A 17,861-nucleotide genomic window follows, 5' to 3' on the forward strand; every position below is an offset into this window, starting at 1 on the left:
GCTTTTCACACTACTCCAGAGAAAGTGTGGTTATAAATAAATAAAGGGAGTTTATTTTAGGAGTGAGAGTACGGGGTCTGATTCTGCTCTCAAACCAGTTCTACAGTGGTGGGTCTCCCGTTACTGCACCTCCTATTTTACACTGATGTAAACGACCTCAGAATCCTGAGAGAGAGAGAAAAAGAGTGGTGTTTTGCAATGACCATAACGTGAGCATTCACAGAGCTGTCTGGATTTAGGATTTATCAGGATGCTGACAGAGGTGTACCTAGCCTACCCTCCTCCTCCTTTGCCAACACTGGCCTTAATAGTCCTAAAGCAGGCAAAACCCCCATTAGGATAAGTCTACACTACAGACTTCATGTGCAAGAGAGTGTCCGCACTGCAAGAGTGCATCGAAAAAGCAATGTGCTTTTGCGCAAGAGAGCATCCAGACTGCATGGATGCTCTCTTGAAAGAGAGGACTGATAGCTATCCACAGAATGGCCACCAACGCCTCTGTTCTTTTTCCTCTTTCCTGTTTTTGTGCAAACCCCCCTGTTGCCTATCCACACACACCTTTTTGAGAAAGAATTATTGCGCAAAAAGGAGTTATTCCTCGTAGAAAGAGGAATACCTACGCCAGAAAACCCCCTCTGTTCTTTCGTTATACTTGCACAAAAACGTGCTTGAGGTGTGGACGCTCTGCGAGTTTTTGCACAAAAACTCTGTAGTGTAGACATAGCCTTTCAGACCAAGATGGCCCAACAGAGGATGTATAGCACCACTAGCCATACTGCACGGATTCTAGCAAGAGCAAATTGCACCTCTTTGCACCTTTCAGAGCATTTTCCCAATAAGCCTTCCAACACCCCTTGGAGGTACCAATGGGAGCACGTACGGCACTGAATAATTATGTGACTTGCCCCCAGACAACACAACGAATCAGTGGTAGAGGTGGGTCTAGAACTCACAAACCTCAGCAGCCAACCTCTCCTCTGAGCAGAAGACACACCAGTGCTAGATAAACAATACACGTTGAAAAAAAAAGCACCTCTGCATCGTAACAGTTCCTCTGCGACCAGGATCCCTGGCCCCTCCCCACTTGGATGTGTACACTGATTAAAACCAGCCAGCTCCTCTATCAGAGCTACTGGGTTCAAAGACCCTCTCCCTGCATGGAAGGTGAGAGGACAACAGCCTTGGAAACTGCTTGGAAAAGAATTTGGGCCAACCCCTTATTCTGCTGACGTCAATAACAAAATGATGTGACGTGGCTTATCAATGCCGAAGTAGGGGAGGTGCGATAACGGCCTACGAGGAATGGAAGGAGTGAGGGGGAATCATTTAGGCTGCACCAAAGTATTTAAGTTACAGTCAATGTACACTAGGAAAAAGTTCCTAGCAGTGAGATTCATAGATTTCAATGTCAGAAGGGGCCACGGTGATCATCTATTCAGACTTCATGTAGCACACGGCCCATACAATTTCATGTAGCAATTCCTGCCCCTTGAGTAGAATCCTAAGGCAGTAGTAGAAGTTTCACTGTCTAAACTGAAGCTAAATGAAGTACAGAGGGACATAATGTAAGAAACAGTTCTTCATTTGAAGGGGGTAGGGCATATTTCCATCTCTAATTTCTATGATTCAAACGAGAAAGTTTTCACAAAAAGACCAGAATCCAATCAGGAGACAGATAAATCCATGTTAATGTATACAGCTGGACCCTAAATTTGCTAACACATACATGTGCTTAGCCCACTAGCATCACATGACTCGTGTAGTGGGGCAACTGCCCCACTGCAGCAGGGAAAGGGTTAAAAGCAGGCAGGAGGGAGTTGGCACAAACCTGGCCAATCAGAGGAAGGGAGAAGTCAGCCAATCGGGGCCAGGCTGGGCCCTATAAAAGGCTGGAGGAGTGAGAGGTGCTCACTCTCGCTTTGACCAGGAAGGAAGAAAGACAGGCTCTTTGAGAAGAAGGGCTGAACTGGGGACAAAGCAGTGCTGGGTACGGTAACAGGGCAAGGAGATCTCTGGCTAGTCACTGCCAGAGTTCAGGCCTTGAAATAAAGGCTGAGTGGGTGCAAGGGTCCTGGGGAAGTGGCCCAGGGAGCGTGGGCAGTAGAAGGGAGAGACAGAGGGCAGGACATGGCAGCTACCAGAGGGTCCCTGGGTTGGGCCCAGGATAGTGGGAGGGCCTGGGTCCCTCCACTCTCCCCTTATGCCACTCCTGGCTGTGGAAGAGTGTGGCCCTATAGAGACAGCGTCTTGCCCCTGAGGCAAGGGGCTAAAGTGTGGGGCTCCAATTGGCCATGGCGGCTGGTGCATGGACTAAGGACTACTGAAACCCCCAGAACGGGGGAGAACGGAGTGGCAGGCACTGATGCAGGGCAGTGTACTGAAGCAGATGCCACGGACCCAGGAAATGATGTGGGTCCACAGCCAGAAAGTGGAGACAGGAGAGTGGGCAACGGGCCAGGCATTGACCAGAAGGCAGCGCACTCCATGAACTAACTGGTGTTTGAAGTTCAGCTAGTGCATACCTAGGACTGGGGTGTTAAAACAAGGCAAAGGAAAGAAACCCCAGCAGTAAGTGAAGGCAAAACCCCAGGAGAGAGCAGCGAATACTGGCAAAGAGAGATGATCTGTTTTCCTACCTACCTGGGCACGTTTTACAACATTTCCCTTCTACTTTCTCAGGATATTCACAGGGATATTCCTTGGGACACGTAATCTTCTGGCAGTCCTGGATCCCGTCCCTGCAGGTACACAGGATGCATGGTAGGACTCCATAGAGACGGAAGATGGGATGCCAAACTTCTCCATGGGAGTAGGTCTTCCCACTGTACATGCAAGCTGACGGGAAAGGGAAAAGGGCAATACAAATAATCATTGTAATGTACATCTGTATGGCGCCCTTCGTCCGGATGGATCTCAAAGCACTTTGCAAAGCTATCAGGAAGCTGCAGCACCCACCACTGCCACGCAGCCCCTTCTGGGGCACAACACGGCAGCAGCAATACTACAGAATATTGCAGGCCAGAAGGTGAGTATGCAAACGAGAGCCACTTGAAACCCCCAGGGGGACTGAAGCAGGAGAATGGAGCTACGAGAGCTGGATTTTGGCCAGGATGGTCGGGTTCACAGGCCTACTCCTGCATACATTGCACTGAGATCTTTAATGAATGTGAGCTGCCAAGACTAGATCTGAAAAAAAGCCTCTCCATGAACACTGGGCTCCTTAATAACAAGCATCGGTTCAGCATGGACTCCGGGGGAAGAGCGCCACCTACTGAAAGGCAGCCCAAGTAGCTGTGGGCTCTGATTTTCCTTGGAGGGCTCCCATCCAGCGGTCAGAATGTCCCATCCTAGGGACAAATCCCCAGGAGGGAGCTGGAGGAAGAAAGCAACCCCAAGTTACTTGAGTTTTCCCACATGGCTCTGTCTGCCGGGTTTGTCTTGCTCCTCCCCGTTTTCTAGCACCCCTGAGATCCTTCCGGAGGAGGGTACCCAAGCAGTGCCATGCTGGCAGAGACTAGCCCACTTCTGCTGCTGACGCGAGGGGCAGCTCCATAGAAAAGTGACCACAGGCCCAGCCCGGGCTGTGTAAATGTTTTGGCAGGTTTTCCAAGGGCAGCACAGTCTAGTGGATAGAGATCAGGAGAGCGTTGTGTTATCCCTGCCTCTGCTTCTGGGTGACCTGGAGCAAATCGTTTCACTGCTCCATGCCTCAGTTTCCCCTTCTGTCTTGTCTGGTTGGACTGCGGGTCCCTGGGGTAAGGGCTGTCTCTCACTGTGTGTGTGCAGCACCCTGCACAATGAAGCCTTGATCTCAGGTGGTGCTTTCAGGTGCTACTGTAACGCCCCAACCTTGTGTCCCACATCAGCCCCGCCCCACTGCAAGGTGGCCACAGAAGCAGAATCTCTCCCCACATGCTCCTTTTGCCTGGGAAGAGGCATGCCTTGGGGAGGAATGAGCTGGGCCCGTAATGAGGCGACCCCATTACGGAGCCACCCCAGGCATGGCTTTTGAGCTGACTTGTCACCGGCAGATGCGCGACTTCCGATTCCAAGGGCAGATCCCCTCTGCCCCAGCACCAGGCAGGCACCGCGCCCTGTGGTTACCTTTCTTGGGCTTGTCCTTCAAGATGATTTTGACGGTGGTGCCGCCTCCCCCGCCCTTTGGCTTGAAGCCCCTGGGAAGGAACTCCAGCGAGGAACGGATCCCGCTGGAAGCAGTCGCGCCAAGCGATCTCTGGCTCCCCATCTCCCCCGAGCACTGCTCTTGAGAGTGTCTCTGTAGAAACAAGAACGCTGCTGAGTCCCAGGCAGTGTGGCTGCTCCATCTGCAGCGCTTCATGGGAAACACTTGCTCCAAGTCACACACAACTTTGCTGGGAAGGGCATATGCTTAGCCAAGAGGCAGCACGGTCTAGTGGATAGAGAGCAGGGGAGCGAGGTGCTATTCCTGCCTCTGCTTCTGGGTGACTTGGAGCAAGTCATGTCACTGCTGTGTGCCTCCGTTTCCCCTTCTGTCTTGTCTGCTTGATGGCTGGGCCACTGGGGTGGGGGCTATGTGTGTGCAGCACTCTGCACAATGAAGCCCTGATTTCAGGTGGGTCCGCAAGGTGCTACTGTAACACTCACAATATTGGTAGAGTAGAAGTTTGCTACCCTTCCTCAATTCCTGCCACTCGGTCCCACTCCCAAAGGACATATGTCATGTCAGATACCATGTCTGACATTAGACATGCCTGTCTTGAACGGAGTCCCGGGACCACCTATGTTTGCAGCAGGACAGCTCCCACCCCATCCCCACGATTAATGTATGCTGTGGGCCAGCAGGAAGGGCTACACTCTCGAGACTGGAGTTCCTGCAGTGCATGGGAATGCCTGGCTCCTGGCATTAGACCTGACAGATAGTCCACAGGGTCTCCTGGTGGCTATTTCTGGAGTATCATCTTTGGAGAGTGGTCCTGGCATTGTGTCCACAAGGCTTTGGAAAGAGTAAGGATAAGACACTGGCAGGCTACATCTACACTACACCTCCGGTATCCCAAAATAGCTAGCCCTGCACATGTTTTGATTGCGCCCATTATTTTAAAATCTAACGGGTGCACTATTCCAACGTCCCTGTAAACTTCATTCCACCAGGGGCTCGTCTACACTGGCCCCTTTTCCGGAAGGGGCATGTACATTTCACCAGTCGTAGTAGGGAAATGCGCGGGGGATTTAAATATCCCCCGCGGCATTTAAATAAAAATGTCCGCCGCTTTTTTCCGGCTTTTAAAAAAGCCGGAAAAGAGCGTCTACACTGGCCCCGATCCTCCGGAAAAAGCGCCCTTTTCCGGAGGCTCTTATTCCTACTTCGAATAAGTAGGAATAAGAGCCTCCGGAAAAGGGCACTTTTTCCGGAGGATCGGGGCCAGTGTAGACGCTCTTTTCCGGCTTTTTTAAAAGCCGGAAAAAAGCGGCGGACATTTTTATTTAAATGCCGCGGGGGATATTTAAATCCCCCGCGCATTTCCCTACTACGACTGGTGAAATGTACATGCCCCTTCCGGAAAAGGGGCCAGTGTAGACGTAGCCCTGGAGTAAGGGAAGTTTTGGAATAGCGCTTTATTTCAGAATAAGTGCTGTGTAGACAGCGCCAAATTTTGAAATAAGCTATTTCAGAATAAGGACGAAATAAGCAACACAACCCGCGTAGCTCAAATTGCCTATCTTATTTCGACCTACGGTGTGGTGTAGATGCACCCTCGGTGACCTCGTCCCACAAAGCTGGCATTGGGCAGTCAACCCCGAATGTAGCAATAAGTCAACCTAGCAGGGTCAGGAGCTCACTTGTTGCTTCCCAATAGCGTGGATAGAGTGAGGTGGTCAGAAAAAATGCTTCTAGCCAGTTCAGACGCTGGCTGCTGCTCGAGAGGGGCTCTGGGAGGAATGGGCTACCTTTGGAAGAGGGAAAAGGGAGAAACCAATCTTCTGAGCAAGAACACTTGCTACCGCTGCACCAGACCAAGGCTGTGCTCACCCTGGCTGTTCTCTGTAGCTAAATCCCAGTGCCACTCCTCCAGGGGCAGCACCAGTGGGAGGCACACGTGTAGACAAGGCTCCCAGTGCCACTAGATTTAAGCCACCAGATAATGTAAACTTGCTCAGAGCTACAGTGACTGTATCAGCGGCCGGCTGCACTTTTTCTAGTTACATCAGCAGTGGGGTCTAGTGGTTAAGGCACCGAACTGGGGTGTCAGGAGATCTGGCCTCACGTCTGCCTATGGACCAAGTGTGCAACCACACACCTCTCTCTGCTCCTACTTTGGTACTGAAAATATAACAGGATATGTCTACACTAGCCCCCTAGTTTGAACTAGGGAGGCTAATGTAGGCATTCAAAGTTGCAAATCAAGCCCGGGATTTAAATATCCCGCGCTTGATTTGCATCTTTCTGGCCGGTCGCCATTTTTAAAATTTACAAGTCCGGACTAACTGCCCACGTCTACACGCGGCAGGGACCCGGTAGTTCAAAATAAAGCCCTAGTTCGAATTACCTGTTATTCCTCCTGGAATGAGGTTTAACAGGTAGTTCGAGTTGGGGCTTTTTATTTGCATTCAAGAAGAGCTTTCAGCCACGTCTGAAGTGTGAAGGCCACTGTTTGTTCCAGGCTGTATCCTGTCGCCCCTCTCCACAGTAGCCAAGCAACTTCCATGTAAAATAAATAGCCTAATAGAGTCTCTAGCAGATTTCATGGAGTCTCAAAACCATCTCCCTTTTCAGGATCCATCTCCATCCAACATCTTTATGTGTTGTAATTGTTTGGGGTTGGTTTGGTTTTTGGTAGATGAATGGCTGCCAGGGCAAATGTTGCAGGGACATGAATTTCCATGAAACTGGCAATGTGGTTTATTTTAGAAGGGACAGGCTGATTATGAAAATGTAAACATCACGTACAACACCTCTGTTTAACTGCAGGGGCTCCTCTTCCACGGACTTCTCATAGGAACCATCTGTAAAACACAAAGGGACAACCGGAAACTTAGGAGGTTAAGATGAGAATTACTTTCAGTGAGTACATGGCTTCTGATGTCAGATGCTCCCTAAAAAAACCACAAGATCTAATCACTAAAGGAGGCCACAGGGCACAGATACAATGTGAGCATCAATAGGATGATATATTAGTTGCCACTAAAGTCCCCATATAGTCTAGTTATATGGGGACAGTCCTTGTGTCACCACATCCCAAGAATTCCTGAAATGTCCTGGTTCTGTCTCTTTCATCAATCCAAACTTGTTGCGTTTTTTTCTTTCTAGCTATAAAGACGATTCCAAACATATTGCTATAGTGAGAAAACTTAGCTGGGTGTTTACAAGGAACAAACAGTTCATTGGAACGAGTAAGCAATGTGATGAATGGGATTTGAAATTAAAAAAAAAAAAAAGGCGTTGAATGAGTTTTTCATGAAGCGTCGACCAAGGATCAAGTACACTTTGAGCAACAGAATAGCGTGGCCAGCCTCTACCATTAGACATTATCAAATTATTATGATTTGTATGATTGTCAGAGGCCTGTTTGAAGAGAACATTCTACAAATACAGTCACTTTAGTGGAAACATCACAGGAGCGCAGCAAAGCCTGTGTGACGGATCTGCAAAGCAGGGCACTGCAGCCCCCTCCCATGATACATCCCCTTTTTGCTGGCTTGCTTTTTGTTCCCATTAGCCCCCCGCCCATAGCACTGGCCCTTCCCCTGGACAGGGACAGGAAAGATCCTGTAGCAGGAAGCAGACAGACCCTTAGTGGCTGGGAGTGGAAGCTGCATGGTAACAGGGTGCTGGAGAGAGACTCCAGGAACTGTGGACAAAGTCACATATGGAACAGGCTGTGGCTGCCAGACATCATGGCTGAAGCAGGTCTGGCTGGGACTTATGGGGGAGCAGCAGGAGTGGCCCTAGCCGAGCTGCCGGCAACTGGCACCCTAGGCGAAACTCGCGATTGGTGCGCGATCGGCACCCCAGCCTCCAAAGCCCTCAACAACAGTTTATCTTGGCGCCCTCGGCGACCGCGTAAGTCGCCTGTATTGACGGGCCACCACTGGGGAGCAGAAGCAGCTGGAGAGGGAGCTGAAAGGGGTCCCAGCGAGAGACAGTAACAGAGCCTGGCTTAGAAACCCACAAATGCTCGAACAGAGACTGGATAGGAGAGGGTTCCCCGCGCACGAGGCTGAAGAACCCAGGCCCTCATTCAATTGGACAGCCCAGGGACCCAGACAGGAGCCATTATTGCTCACTTGGGACGGTAACATTAAACCTCTGCTCCCAGGGACTTACAACCTTCTCCCTGCCAGCCCCATCCACCCAAAACCTTTCCCTGAGCCGGGTATCTGAGTGGGTAGGGGAGGGATCTCCAGTGCTTGTGCCTACATGGCCAAGCTGAAGCACCTACAGCGCTTGCTTCCAAGACATGCTCTACTGGGCACGCTACTGGCTCTTTAAGAGTTTGGGGTGCCGAGGAACCCCGATGATTACAGCTGAAATGGGGGCAGTGGCACTCTTTGTCTCAAACCCTATTTGTCTCACGCCCACTGCTGGTGGCTGCTAGCTTCAGCTCTCAGGCCAAGTCCACACTACAGGGGAAGGTTGGCTGAGGTACACAATTCCAGCTATGGAAAGAACATAGCTGAGTTGATGTACCATAAGCTGAGCTCTGGTGCCATCCTCACAGTGGGAAGTCAATTGGAGAAATGCTCCCATCAACTTCCCTTATTCCTCGCAAGGAGTAGGACTGCCAGTACTGCCAGGGGCATCCTGAATGTTTGATTTAGTGGGTCTTTCCTAGACCCACTAAATCAGTGTTTCTTAAACATTTTAAGACTGAGGAACACCAAACAATAATTTTTTTTAATGAGGAACCCCAAGGACTTTTTGTTGAGAAAAAAAAGGTGGTGGTGCGGGGGGGGGGGGGGGGGGAGGGAGAGGGTTTGGGGAAAGTTATTGGGCTAAAAAAAAAAAAAAAAAAGGTCGCCTGCCACTTTAAGAGTGGCCATTTTGAATTCTGTTGTTCTCTGCGGCACACCACTGACTGCCTCTGCCGCGGAACACAGTTTAAGAAACACTGCATTAAATTGAACGCTGGAAAGTTGACTGCCGCAGCGTCAATTTTCCCGCAAGTGGTGATGTGGCCTCAGTTGGGCTGCTGTAAATATGGAGCAACTCCACTGACTCCACATTTACCCTGGTGTGATAGAGCAAAATGTGGGCCTGTAATGATTTAGCATTTTAGGAAAAGGCCAACAGCATGATGTGAAACTGCTGGCCTGATTCCTTGCTCTGAATTTTACATATACAGTAAATACAAGGTTTGATTATCTTCCCACTCACCCAGTAGAGGTGCACCATGGAGAATCGAGACAGAGGTGAATCGAGCACAAAACGCTGTTAAGGTTCTTAGTTACGTCAGAGTGTCCTTCCCTAAGACTGGCTGTGCCACTGCGGCCTTTTCCCCAGTTAATCAGAGAAATGACAAGAACAGCCATAGACAGACTTACTTCCACCTTCAAAGCAGCCTCTCTCAAGCCTGACAAATGAACTTCAGACTAACTGTCCTTGTGGCTTTCATGTCACTAATAGAATGGAACAGCGCCCATAAAACAAGGAGTACGGCTTGGGCTGAAACACTGATCCTAGTTCTTTGAGGGATGTAATAGTGTAGTCGATTTACCAATTGACTGATAAGCAAAAGCGTATCGTTTAATGCCATAGACTACATGCGTTTCCCTTCCCCCCCTTGCCAGTACATTTTCTAGCAGGCTGGCCAGCAGCCCTGCTCAGTCCTGGCTCACACTGGGCTTGGGACCTACCCCAGCTGCAGCTCTGCATTAAAAGTGTATTAGGAGCCGGGCGGGCAGGCAGCTTGGCTCAGTTCCAAGTCATGCTGGGTCTGTGATCTCAGCCTTCCCCTAGACAGGGGTTACTGCCTCTCCGCGCTGCTTCCTCTTTATCAGAGGCAGCAGCATGGGGCAACAGGCAGCTCGTCCGTGAGGGGAGCTAGTTTTTAAACTGGCTCCCCTTGTGGATCAGCTCCCGCCTGGCACCCTGCACTGCACGGAGTGGCAGAGGGCTCTTCGAGAGTGATGCCAGAGCACACTGGCTGCTAGCCCTGCCCCCAGGTCTAGAGAATAGTCGACTAACCAATAAGAATTCATGAGGTTAACTGATTAATCAATTAACTGGTATTTAACATCCCTACTTACGTGCCACACAAATACAGGGCGGGGAGAATAGAAAAGAATTTGTCCTACGTGGCTTTTTATGCTTCAGATTCTCTTGCCATTGTGGGTGAGACAGTGTTGTAGGCAATTTACAGCAGGGATTTTCAAAGTCACATTTAATAAGCTCAATATTCCTCCGCCTGTCTGATGGCCAGGGCAGTGATTCCCATCCACTGACCTGCCAGCAGACCTTATTGAGCACCAGGGATGGGGTCCCATATTACCTTGGCAGACTTGGCAGCAGGAGTCTGGCACATTTAGAGGGGAGGAGCACAACAGATCAGGGCAGGTCACCAAGCCGCAGTAAATCTGGCCTTCCTAGGAAGCACAAAATAAAAACAAAAACAGAAACAAAAAAACCCTGAGGCATCATCGTTGGCAGTAACAATGTCCTGACAAGTACAGCAATCCTCAGAGTTTCATAGCCAGGGACAAATTGTGCCATTGATTTTTAAACAGATTCACTATTTGATTTCAGTGGGAAGTTCTAAAAATGGGCCCTCAATTTGCTAATAATGGCAGCTATTGTATAATTTGCATTTACTCCATTCCAGCTTCAGTTTATACAGCCTAGTGAACTGGGACCCAGAAAGACAGCATTCTGTTCCCAGTTCTGGCACTGGCCTGCTGGGTGACCTTGGGCAAGCTACTTCTCACTCTGTGCCTTGGTTTCTCCACCTGTAAAATGGGGATAATGGGACCAAGCTCCTGAAGAGCTGTTGGTTAAATATGTTATAGACATGCTAGGTATCTCTGTAATATTGGAGCACCCTTCCCTAGCTGCACCAGCTCTGTCTCTAAGGCTTTGTCTACACTGGCGCGATCTTGCGCCAGAGCTATACAAATGAGGTAAGCGTGGAATATCACTGAGTCTCATTTGCATATCTAATGAGCCACCATTTTTGCGGAAGAGTCTCTTGAGCAAGAAGGAGCTGTCTACACTGCCACTTCTTGCACAAGAAAAACCCTCTTGCGCAATGCCGTTATGCCTGAAAATAATCAGCATAACAGCATTGCACAAGAGGGTTTTTCTTGAGCAAGAAGGGGCAGTGTAGACAGCTCCTTCTTGTGCAAGAGCCTCTTCCGCAAAATGGCGGCTCATTAAATATGCAAATGAAGCTCGGCGATATTCCACACTTAGCTTCATTTGCATAGCTCTGGTGCAAGATCATGCCAGTGTAGACATAGCCTAAGGGTACGTCTACACAACAGCGTTATTTAGGAATAACTCATGTTATTCCCAAATAACATAGCGAGTGTCTACATTACAAGCTTTTATTTTGAAATAATGGTGAGCTAGAGGACTTCTTACTCCGACTCCTGTAATCCTCATTTCATGAGGAGTAAGGATAGTCAGTGGAAGAGTGTTCTTCCTTCGACTTCCTGCAGTGCAGACAGTGCCAAAAGCCAAGTTAAGCTATTTTGATTTAAGCTACGCAAGTGACGTAGCTCAAATTATGTAGCTTAATTCAACTTTAGCCCTGCTATGTAGACGTACCCTAAATGTACACTCCCGGGGCTAGATCCTCAGCAGGTGTAAATTGATAGCACCTCATTGACTTCAAAGGAGCTTTACTGAACGACACCACCTAAGGATTGGGCTCTGCAGTGTTTGCCCACTAAGGAAAGAAATCATGGCCAGTCCCCAGCCATCAGACAGGACTAGAGTCAAGCAGTGTTGTGTCGTATTATATAGCACATGCTCTAATGAATGTGAGTGGTAGGGCCCTGCCTGCTCTCAAAGGGGAAACTCTTTGGGTTGATCTTTGGGTGTGAATACAAAGTGTACTTATAGCGCTGCCATCACAATTGCTGCCATGCGACCTTATAAACAGATTTCATTACCAGGACCCTGGTACAGTTGTCTGATGAGTGTGGTCAGATCTTGAACAAGGCTACAAAAACTGCATTATTGATTAAGAGGAGAAGTGATTATGACCAGTTTTGAGCAGCACGATTCTCTGTCCAGTTGACTAAGGAAACCCTGCTGGAATCCTGCTAGCCACAACCATGTTTAACCAGCAAGAGAGCCAGCCAAGTTCTCATTCCATATCCATTCACCTCCAAATTCATGGAGAAGCCAGATGGGAAATGGAGTTTGGAATCTGAGGCAAGATCTGGATCCAAATTTCACAGCTCTGCTCTATCTCTATAGTGGGCCTATCCAAATACCCAGAACCAAGCACTTCCAGCAATCTGCAATCTGGATCCAGAGATGGGTTTTGTGGTTTATGCGTATTACTGGTAGGGAGGTGGCCTGGAAAATATCAGCAGTAAATGGGTAATCTCAATGATGGTGTAAGCAAATAAAATTCCACTGCAGACAATGGAGTCACATCCATTTGGCCCATTAGAAATCAGATGTTATGAGGCTCTTGCACTATCCAAGCCCAGGGGTGTAAGACGCTTCTCCCCCTTGCATTGGGTTAGGAATGTTTTATATGGTACCTATAGCATCTCAGATGAGGATAGTTTAACTGCAGCTGTCTCTAGATAAGGCAATTCCATGAGATCTTTTGACAGCTTTTTCCACTGCCAGGTGAGAAAATAGCAGGGTGTTGTGTGCAAGGGAAAGAGGATAAGAAGTAAGTCAGTCTTGTGAATCAATGGATTTGAAGTGAACCACTCTGAAGTGAACCATACTACAAAATTAAATTGACTTAAGTTATGTTGCTGTATGGCCCCCACAGTAATTAAATCAGTAATTAAATCTAGCTCCTTCTATTGGTGGTTCAGGCACCGACCATCAGTGTGGGGCATTGACAGCCAGAGCCCCACCATCCCAGGTGTCCCTCAGGCTGATACCTGGAGCTGGAGCCCTGCTACCTAGCTCTGGCTGTCAGCCCTTGGTGATAGGGCTCCAGCTGTCAGCCCCAGGCTCCGACTGTCAGCTGCCATAGACTGAAAGCCAGAAAAGTCAACACAGTGTCTGCTCTGACAGTGCGTTGATCTAACTACACCCACCTAACCACTTTGCCTCTCATGGAAATGGACTTATGAAGTCGGTTTAGAGCGTGACTTAAATCAGCGGGAGCAACGTTGTAATGTAGACCCAGACAGAGTTACGTCTACAGAAGCTTCCTTCTGTCCTGTAGGCCAGGCCTCACCCAAGACAAGGTGAGTGTGGTCGTATGTTTTATTGGCTCAACATCTGTTGGTGGGAAAGACGAGCTTTGGAGTTCCAGGTTTTGTCTACACTGCAAACCTAACTCAGTATAACTACCTTGCTCAAGGGTGTGAAATATCCAGTTAGGATTAGACTGTTGTAATTAGCCATGAATCCAGTGTCCCTGTTCAGTCCAGGATTTTTAGGCTCTGTCTACATTAGCAGTTGTGTCAGCAAAACGTTTGTCACTTGCAGATGTGAAAAAAACCACACTCCAGTGTGACATAATTTCACCGTCATAAGCACTCGCGGGCACGGCGCTATGTTGGCAGGTACACAGCTACCACCGCTTGTGGCGGTGGTCTTATGTCAACAGGTGAGCTCTCTCCGGTCAGCACAATGGGCTACATGAGTGATCTTACGGTGGTGTAGTGGTCAGTTGCCCTGATAATTTAAAAGGGTCTGTAGGCCCCTGCTGCAGCCCACGTGCCCTTTAAATCACCACCGGAGCCGTGCGTGGGGTGGTCCAGGCAGTGCTGGGGGCTGGCTGAGAAGGCACAGCACAGTCCAGGTGGCATTGATGGCTGGCTGCATCTAGTCCCGCCCCTTTCACCTGAGGCCCCGCCTCTCCAGGGGCCCAGAGCTGAGCCCCTCCCACATTGTCCATGGCCTGGCAAAGTCTGTTGTCAGCACTGGCTACCTATGCTAAACAATTTGTTCTACCTTTCATGTACCTGTGCCACCCGGAGTACCTTTCCCAAACCTGAGGAAGAGCTCTGCGTGGTGCCAAAGCTTGTCTGTCTTCTCAACAGAAGTTAGTCCAATAAAAGATCTGACCTCCCCCCTCTTATCTCTCTAATATCTTGGAACCCCACTCACCAAGCTGGAGCGAAATGGAGCTCTGAGTGTCAGGGGTGTAAATCCCCACTATCCTGTGTTGGAGTTTGGTCCTTGCTTGTTTTTATTTCATGGATGACTGTTTCCTTATTTCCCCTTGGGAATGTCAGGGTGCTGCTTAGAGCTGTGTGTGAACAGGCCAAGTGGAAGAGAGGCAGATGCCATAAATAAAAGAATTTATGCCAAAGGCCATGCACTTGGTGAAGTTTTCAAAGAGGTTAGTTAGACCAGCTGTTCATGCAGCTGTTTCAGCAACTGGCAACATGAGACATGACCAATCACAAGCCTACCAAGGTCTGACCTCATTGTGATCCTTTTATTTTTTCCTTAGCGGCCAAGACATTATCCCCACTGAATAAACAGAGAACCAGAGAAGAGCCTCTAGCAAGTATGTACAAACCTGGGAGTTCTTGATCAGCAGAGTCACAAAGCAAATGAGACATTAAAACCAAATTCTGCTGGGCTGTGTCTAGACTGGCAAGTTTTTCCACAAAATCATCTGCTTTTGCAGAAAAACTTGCCAGCTGTCTACACTGGCCGCTTGAATTTCCGCCAGAACACTGAAATCTCATGGAAGATCGTCAGTGTTCTTGCGCAAATCATTTGCGCAAGAGGGCCAGTGTAGACAGCACAGTACTGTTTTGTGCAAAAAAGCCCCGATGGCTAAAATGGCGATCGGGGCTTTTTTGCACAAAAGCGCACTAGATTGGCACGGATGCTTTTCCGCAAAAAGTGCTTTTGTGGAAAAGCATCCGTGCCAATCTGGATGCTCTTTTCGGAAAATGCTTTTAACGAAAAACTTTTCCGTTAAAAGCATTTCTGGAAAATCATGCCAGTGTAGATGTAGCCCTGTGGTATAGCATTGCTATAGGCTACGTCTAGACTGGCATGATTTTCCGGAAATGCTTTTAACGGAAAGGTTTTCCGTTAAAAGCATTTTCAGAACAGAGCGTCTAGATTGGCACGGAGGCTTTTCCGCAAAAGCACTTTTTGCGGAAAAGCGTCCGTGGCCAATGTAGATGCGCTTTTCTGCAAAAAAGCCCTGATCGCCATTTTCGCGATCGGGGCTTTTTTGCACAAAACAAATCTGAGCTGTCTACACTGGCCCTTCTGCGCAAAAGGGACTTTTGCCCGAATGGGAGCAGCATAGTATTTCCGCAAAAAGCACTGATTTCTTACAGTAGGAAGTCAGTGCTTTTGCGGAAATTCAAGCGGCCAGTGTAGACAGCTGGCAAGTTTTTCCGGAAAAGGGGCTGATTTTCCAGAAAAACTGGCCAGTCTAGACACAGCCTATATGTCTGTACTGAGCAGGGGTGGCCACTCACTAACGCCAAGGAGGAAGAACCACTCTCCCAGTGCAGGTGGCCCAAGCCGGGTCCTGCTCCTTTAACTCCCTGGAAACCGGGGTGAGGCAGGTAGGATAAAAGCCCAGCTCAGCCGAGCGCAGGAGCTCAGTAAGGCCCCAGCTGCGGAAGGAAGCAGAGGCCTCCCCTGAGCTCCCAAGTCAGGAGGGCCCTGAGGACCAGTCTGGATTGCCAGGCCTGTGCTCTGAAGAGGAGACCTTCTTTACCCTGCCAGAGGGTGCAAACTGGGAGTGACTATGATGACTTGGAGAGCTGGCAGCCTGTGTGGGACCAGATAGACGCTGAGGGGGAGTCAGAAAGTGGCCCAGGGGAAGCCGACAACTGTCAGGCTGCTCTAATAGAACTTTAGAGTGGTCAGTGTGTTGCGGGTTGGATCCCTGCTGACCCCAGTGACAGCCAGGGCTGCCACTGCTAGGACCCTAGGCCAGGACATGGGAGGGGCCACGTCCCCCCTGCTCCCCTCCCCTCTCTTGCCTAGAGGACAGTGTTTGTGTTGCTGCCCTGCCCTGAACCAGGGCCTGGGCCTTAGCAGCTGTTGAACTACTATTTGTTTTGTCTTTGTTTACTGAGCCCATCCTGTACTCTGGGTCAGGGTTTAAAGGGGACCACTGGGCATTTATTTACAGGCCAGAGCACAGGTCTGGGACCCAGGACTCAGCCAGCCAGCTTATAGTCTATACTTCACACATACACACACACACACCGCCTTTGGGTCTGGTTCTTCTGTCCCCAGCATGGGCATCAAGTAGGAGCTATGCTGATCTAAAATTGGTGTAAAACAGGAGAAGAACCAGCTTCATCAGTTACGTAACTTTCACCTAGTTTAGCTATGTCTCCTAGCCAGATTTGGCCACCCTTATTCATACTGAATAAGTCAGTTTCAGCATAAGGCACTTTTGTGTGGACCAAGAACCTGGCCCTCTTGACAAAGTCAAAAAGACTTAATTTGGCTTTTGAGGCTGTCTACATAGCAGGAAGTCGAAGGAAGAACATTCTTCCTCAACTTCCCTTACTCCTCATGAAATGAGGGTTACCATGAGTTGGAGTAAGAAGTCCTCAGTTCAATATTATTTTGGAATCAAGGCTTGTAGCATAGATATTTTCCATCCCCGCTAATACCGTCTACCATGGAAAGGCCACCTCTAGGAGCAAAAGCAGCGTTTGCTTTCCATGGCTGACTCAATCTTTGGTTTGTCCCTGGAGATGGTCCACAAGAAGGCCACTGTCCATTGCGATGAGGATGCCCAGCCACTGGTCTGAGACCCCTAATTCATTCTGTTTAGTCTTTCAAAGAAGCTTCAGGTAGTAACGACTTCTGGAGGCTCTCATGCTGAACTTGATCTGGAGTTGAAAGGCTCCACCCAACCCCACAAGCCATCTGGCCCCCTTTAATATCTTTATATAATAAATGGAATGAAAGCGATCTCTGTACAGAGCTCTCCTTTTTATGGTTTTGGGACATGCAGAGAGAGATTATTGATGCTTGGAATGTTACCATACGCCTTCCAAGTTTAGAGTGGTCGTGGCTCTGCAGTTTTATGTTCTCCTCCTGGAGAAATGGGAAAGACGAGGAGAAGCCACTCAATCTATCCTCAGACACTCAGCTTACTGGCATCTCGAGCCCTGGAGTCATCACACCTTAGACATCCATCTTTGGCCTTTACAATGGACAAACTGTGCGTTCGCCAGTCTAGTAAAGAGTTCAAAAAGCAAACTGGAGTTGGGTTGTGGTTTTCCACAGGCCGTTAACACTATCTGTTGCAAAACGCAGGGCAAGACGCTGTGGCAGGCAGCTGGCCGAGCCAAGTCGTTCTCTGGGTGTGCTGCCAGGCTTTCTGGGAAGAAAAATATTTATCAAATACCCATTGGCCATGTTCGCAAATAGGTGAAAGACAAGATGATCCATTACGGATTTGCTCCTCAGCAGCTAAAAAGAGCTCGCACGAAGTACCTAGACTTTCTCTGGTGACAGGCATGTGTTCAAAGCCAAGACCTTATAATGACAGAGGGTCATGACACTGTGGGGCACCAGATAAGGGGAATCACATTATCTAACTACAGAATCTGCCTTGCAAGTGCACGATACAGTCTCTTGCGTTTTCTGCCACAAATGGTCCCAAACTCCTGGCTGTACAGGATGCCCTAGGTAGCAATGTGACTTACTAATGTTTGACGTGCTGCTCTGGATGTCAGAAACTTGCTTCTGGCTGAATCTGCACCTTAGTGTGGTAACAGAATGGCTCCAG

At 49.0% G+C, this 17,861-nt stretch overlaps 1 protein-coding gene across 3 annotated transcripts in view; it reads right to left on the reverse strand.

Moving 5' to 3' along the window:
• Window positions 1-17,861, reverse strand: part of CHRDL2 (chordin like 2) — a 72,538-nt gene that overhangs the window by 22,264 nt on the left and 32,413 nt on the right. For all 3 annotated transcript variants that reach the window (XM_075919601.1, XM_075919602.1, XM_075919603.1), the window contains exons 5-8: window positions 10,473-10,566; window positions 6,932-6,987; window positions 4,105-4,276; window positions 2,641-2,835 (exon numbers count right to left, since the gene is read on the reverse strand). In XM_075919601.1, coding sequence (XP_075775716.1) covers window positions 2,641-2,835; window positions 4,105-4,276; window positions 6,932-6,987; window positions 10,473-10,566 — 517 coding nt within the window. The remainder of the gene's footprint in view (window positions 1-2,640; window positions 2,836-4,104; window positions 4,277-6,931; window positions 6,988-10,472; window positions 10,567-17,861) is intronic.

This window comes from Pelodiscus sinensis, chromosome 1, assembly GCF_049634645.1.
Source record: "Pelodiscus sinensis isolate JC-2024 chromosome 1, ASM4963464v1, whole genome shotgun sequence".
Lineage (NCBI taxonomy): Eukaryota > Metazoa > Chordata > Testudines > Trionychidae > Pelodiscus > Pelodiscus sinensis.